This window comes from Gopherus evgoodei, chromosome 2, assembly GCF_007399415.2.
Source record: "Gopherus evgoodei ecotype Sinaloan lineage chromosome 2, rGopEvg1_v1.p, whole genome shotgun sequence".
Taxonomy (NCBI): Eukaryota; Metazoa; Chordata; order Testudines; family Testudinidae; genus Gopherus; species Gopherus evgoodei.
The window spans coordinates 179,451,835-179,457,834 of record NC_044323.1 but is presented as its reverse complement, the minus strand read 5'-3'; the positions used below and the strand labels follow the sequence as shown (position 1 = coordinate 179,457,834).

At 39.5% G+C, this 6,000-nt stretch overlaps 1 protein-coding gene across 1 annotated transcript in view; it reads right to left on the bottom strand.

Annotated features, from left to right (window-relative positions):
• Positions 1-1,142: 1,142 nt before the first annotated feature.
• The window catches only part of SYCP2L (synaptonemal complex protein 2 like), a 50,600-nt gene continuing 45,742 nt past the window's right edge, over positions 1,143-6,000 (bottom strand). Inside the window, exons 32-35 of the mRNA XM_030549436.1 lie at positions 3,992-4,091; positions 3,842-3,900; positions 2,873-2,942; positions 1,143-1,205 (exon numbers count right to left, since the gene is read on the bottom strand). Coding sequence (XP_030405296.1) covers positions 1,143-1,205; positions 2,873-2,942; positions 3,842-3,900; positions 3,992-4,091 — 292 coding nt within the window. The remainder of the gene's footprint in view (positions 1,206-2,872; positions 2,943-3,841; positions 3,901-3,991; positions 4,092-6,000) is intronic.

The window sequence follows — 6,000 nt, the reverse complement described above, 5'->3', positions numbered from 1 at the left end:
TGAAAGGTTGTGGACAGACATAGCAACTTGCAAATCTACCAAGTGTAGGTTTCCAGTGAAGTCCTTGATACCAGCACCTGATATCTCTCTACTTTCTGCTATACCATTAAATGCAGTTTGTCTGTACAAGGCAAACATGATTTCTGAACTCCATTTAAGTAGGAGTCTCCATTAACTTGACTTTGCTTAGGCTCTGTCCAAGCCCAGGAAACTTCTCTCTTCCCTGCGTTTTGGGCTCCCACAGGCCATAGATATGAGCCTTTCCTCTCTAATGCCAGCCAGCTTCAAAGCAGAAGGTGCAAACTGAAAGACAATGGCTTCAAAGCCAGAGAAGTGGGACTCTGGGGTTGGAAACCTGGAGCCCAGTGAACAGCATGGAATCTTCTAGACCCAAGAGAGGCATCCTTGTGGACTTTGAAGTCTGATAGCTGAGATTGGGGGTGGGGGCGTGCACTAGAGTTCAGATTTCAAAGTATATTGTGGCAACTTCCTTGACATCAGGTACACACAGGAGGGAAGTGAGCACCAGAGTCAGAGGTGTACCCTAGCTCACCCATTGGGCCCTAGTAATACATCCCAGCTAACCAAAAACACAACAATAACAGGATTTTCTTAAGTGACTAAAGGGTTAAAAAGATGGATAAATTGATATTTTTCCCTCATTTAGAGAAATTTTTTTCCTCTTTATAACACAAAGAAACGAAGGGGAATTTAATTGTCACAAGGGAGTAACATATTGCTTAAATCATTAAAATGAACAGCCTATAGTGAGTAAAGGAGTTTATTTGTAAAGGTATTAACAAAACGTCTAATGAAATCCATTTTACATCAATTTGTGATATAAAGCATGATGTTTATTTGGATTTCTGTTCATCCTTGAAACTCATCAAATATAAGTTGGACCTAAAGGTAGCACTGCAAGGAACTCAATAGTACCAATCTTTACAGACAATGGAAGGAGACACCTGAGAAATTAGCAGCACCTTCTTTTAAAAAAGTCAAAACAAGCAATTATTTTGAGAGGGGAGAGATTGAGGAAAATAAATCCTCCATATTCTCCACAAGACTAAAAGTTCTTCTACAGAAATGACATAAGGTGTGTGATGTCTTCAAAAATTGCTTTACAGTACAATAGTGTTTTGTTAATCAGAAGCAACAACGAACACCTTACTATTTTCTTCCGCCTTCTCCTGTGGATGTTCATACTGCAGGGAGAAAAACCAAGAGTATTTCAGAAAAAAAAATATGAGCATATTAATATAAAAATACTTGCAAAAGTAATCTGGAATTAATTGAAATTTAGAAATCAATTAATTTTTTTTAAACAACCTGTGTTTATTTTTAATTGCCAATTGTTCAGTAAAGAGCATAATATTGCAGGGTACTGAACACCTTCTGTGATGTGACAGCTCCAGGATTCAGCATTCTACATTTCACTTTCAAAAGTGCTGCCCACAACAGAGCAAAGGGCTGCACTCCCTCCACTAGCAAGTGCTTGCAAAGCCATCAGTGTCATGCGAAACAGAATCGTGAATTCAGGATCTGACATGTAAGCGAAAGAAGGTTTTCTCTGAAGTGCCACATGAACATCATCATTTTAGCTAGTATAATTATCATCACTATTATATGGCTTACCATCCTTGGCAGGGGGACTTGGCTTTTAGGAGCTCAAGAAGGCACCATGCACACCAATAGCATTATGTACATATCACAGAAACCAGAAGATCCCACCACCACAAGAATACTAAAGCAGTGGTCACAAGCTTCTAAAGCTATGCCAGAGACATTAAACAGGTCTACATATAAGAAACGAACAGTGGCACTAGTGTGTGTGGTGGGGGTGTAGCTTGATAAAACCTTTGTAATTCATCTATAACATTTTGAATGTTTAGTTCAGCTGAACACCCTGTTAAAGATTCTCCTGCTAGGACTCTATCACCTGCTCAATGGCTTATACAAAAATATGTAGCTTAGATCCTTGGTAGAATCATAATTCAGCATGAGTTCTCTCTCCTACTGTAAAAGGAACCAGTATTTATTTTAGAGATTTTTCACATTTAAAAAAAAATTAGGGTTTGTATTTTGCTTTAAAAAAATATAAAGGAAACAGGCAGAGGCAAGAGAAAATGCAAGTGACCTTCTACATTTATTTTCTTTAAATAATGAAGTGACCACAAGTGAAGTATTATTCTAGCACTTTAGAAGATTAATGGTTCTATTATGCCATTACATTTTAGCCATAAGTCATAGTCCCAAGCGGAGCCCCCGAAAGGAAAATTCCTCTTTGTCCCCCATGGGTGATGATAGAGACCCATGGGGGCACTAGAAGGAGGTATGATTGTGCCTGGCCCTTTCATGGTGTGAATGCAAGAGGAGAAGGACTGGGCAAAAGGCTAAAAATGGCACGTAACCAGTTCTGCAGTTTTGTACTATTTTTAACTGGGTTCACAAGATGCTGATTTTACTGTTCAAAGAAGAAACACCAAAGTGACTTTTTGGCAAGAAAAGGGACAAAAACCATGAATTAGGAAAAATCTAATCTTAACAATGTTGGTTGATCTAGAGTCTGTTTCAGAACAAGCCAAAGTTTTATCATCAACATGCATCATGTTTAACAGCTCTTGTGACGAGCCGTTCTATAGGTTGGGGAAGGATGAACCATGCTTATATGCACAGTGTTCCACAGCCAACCATCACAAAGCATGCGGAGCCAGACCATGAAACATCCTAGATGCGATAATCTTGCCTTATCTACTTAATGGAAAAGTTTCTCATTAACAATTCCTCAGCAAATAAGATTCATACTTCATTTGCTTATCAAGTGCTCCCAGCTCAGAATCCTGAAACAAAGTGGCTCGGGTACAGCACCTACCTTTGTATTTTGTATTGTATCTTTAAAACTCCTCGTAGTTTCTTCCAATACTGAATTCATAGACTGAATCCTGGAAGAAAAATAAAAATAAACTTGGATAATCTCATTGGATGGCCTCATTTCAGTGTGTCCATGCTTACTATTTCATAAATTCATTCCTGGGATTCCCTTAACTGCAGCTCAATGGCCAACACAATAGCTAGGATAAGGAAAACCCTAGTACCAAGTGCACATGGCTCCCACTGTTAGCCACAGAATGAACATGCTTTTATTTTGTCCACTGTTACCCAGACTGAATAGTGAGAGCCTCCAGCCTCCTCAAGAAAACCATTTCAGAAATTTGGGGGGCAAATGCATACCAGACATGCTCTCAAATACAGAAGATAGGGACCAGCCATCTGGCACCTCCTCAAAAATTCCAGTCAGAGACCAACTGCTCCATAACAGAAGATACTGGAGCAAGGATGCTGGACTTGACAAGCTATTTTAAGGTGGTAAGAAGCCGTAAGGACCAATTTGGAGGAGTCAAGGGTTTCATTTGCATTTTGGGTTTATGCAAAACCAAAACTCCAGGGAAGCCTGCAAAGAACTACCACCACGTTACAGTTTACGAAACCTGCTAACCAAAAGAAAGTTACTTCAAGCACATGTAAGCAACAAAGGTGGTCCTGTACCAAAACCTCAGATCCAAGCACCTGAAAAACTATGGAAATATTTAAATCCAAATTTTGCTGCTCTGGTCCATTTCTATTAGTTACAGGTTTCCAAGCAGCACTGGTTAAAACAGAATAAAAGCTTGTTTCTCTCACCAACAGAAGTTGGTCCAATAAAAGATATTACCTCTCCTACTTTGTCTCAGAAGTAATGACCAGCATCAGAACTGGCCATTTAACTAGATAACTAAGAATGAGCAAAGATATTTCCTCTCTCTAAAATGACACATTTAAAAGACAGCTGGAAGATAAATACCTTTGCTTTTGATGATTACAGAAAGAGCTCAGTTTGATGGACTGTTTATTCCAAAAGTCCTACAAGAGTTTCCCAAAGAGTACACGTGTTATTTTGGAACTGGACATACAATCTATGTATGGGTCAAAAACAAATTAAAGACATACACACCACCGTGTCCTTCTCAAGGATGGATAAAATTTGAGCATCCTTCTCAAGATTGGCAAGTTCTTGGACAACAACCTTGTGGAAGTTCTCCAATTTATTCAGTCTGTAGGCAATAAATATAAGTTCAACATCTTTAAAATTCAGTGTCACAAGACAGCAGATGACTGCTGCAAGTTGGTTTATGTATTATGCAGGCCACAGCTCTTCAGCTTTGTAAGGAGAAAAAACAAACAAAAAAAAAAGACAGGTGTTTTCTTTCCAACCCAACATCAGCTGATTTTTTAAAAATATCTGTTTAGCAGAAAGTAAACAATTTTTTACAATATAGCCAGCACAGGAAATACTATGCCAAAAAAACCCAGAGTATACATCTTCAGACAAGGGCAAGAGCAACAGATTGCAAAGGTAAACATAAGGAAATTCTTGGAATAAGACAAAATCAGGTACATTTCTCAAGTCAGAACTATCTCCAGGGATATACATTGCCAAGATACCACAGCTATATACACACGAGCAAGCAAGAATAATTTGCACGTGGTGTGATGGAGTAGGGGCTGTCTGTGTGGGGGATGGGAGAGCTGGGGATGACTTTAGGTGAGGGACAGGACCTAAGCCTGTAACCTGAGCCAGGTAGGGGGAAGGGGGTTAGCACCTTGGCCGGGAAGCTGGACAAAGAAATCGGCCGGCTGGAGAAGGAGAGTTTTTAGTTTCGGTTTTGGGCTGAGTGGTTGAAATTCAGGGGGCTAAGCTTCCTGGACCCCAGAGGGGCTGGATTGAGGGGTCCTGGCTGTGCCTACAAGCTCTGCTGTAACCTGCAGTCCTGTTGTCCAATAAACCTTCTGTTTTACTGGCTGGCTGAGAGTCACTGTGGGTCCCAGGAAGAGGGGTGCAGGGCCAGACTCCCCCACACTCTGTAACACGTGGGGATTAGAGGATTCAGGGGATTGGCTATATAATGTAAAGGCTTTATCCTTCCTAGGTTACGGCTTTTAGATAGGTGCAAGAACAGTACGTACCATAGGTGTTGTACTAGATGACAGCTTTTCAGTGGTCTGCATTAGACCAACAAACATCTATGTCCAGCTCATAGCAGGCAATTATAAAAGCCACTGACTCCTGCTGCTCCTGAGCACCACTAAAGTCAGTGGGCCAAAGGTGCAAACACAGGCTTTAAACACATTTTACAGTGGATTTTGGCACAACAGGACAGCAACTTCATCAGCCCTGCTCCTTTAAAGAGTATATTAATTCCATGGGCCTATCCGGCCATATGGCTATTAAAATGGAGCCTATTGCTGATCAAGCATGTCTGTTAGTGGTGACACAAGGCTATCCACCAAGGTTTTCTAATTAAAAATATTCTACTGAATTGGAAAGTGACAGAGAGAAAGTAACCTAAGAGCCGAGTGGATTTTTTCAAATCTGAAAACTGACAAAATTTCATAATTAGAAATAAAGACCAAAAGTTTTGATTTTTCCCCGCCTGTTAAATAGTTGTTTCCATTTCTGATTGGTATACAAAGCACAACAGCAGTTTTCTATTGTAAACCCACTCTGCACTTCTGAGAGAAATTAACAGATTTTTATTTTTGCTTCTGCATTTACTTTCATCAAGACCGGTGCATAGTACCATGCAAGCTATATATTTTATACAAAACTGATACAATGGGTAGTATTTGCATCCCATTTCATTTACAACTTAAAGGTGTAATACTTGCCACAAATGTTCATGATTATTCTGTATCAATATTGATCCCAAACTGTGCTTGTGCATTATTTATATACATACACACACAATTGGATTTATATTTATGCAGTTAAGCAGAACAGCGTAACTGACTATAAAGATGACATTAAGAGTATGAAGAGCTTTCTAGAAATTGACTTCTGTTTCATTATTTTTCTATTTAAAGGGGAGACAAGTGATGCTGTTTGAGGATAACAAACAAAAAGAATTTAATGGAAGCAGACTTAGTAACCTGGCCTGCCAATCAATGGCACACAAAATGCCT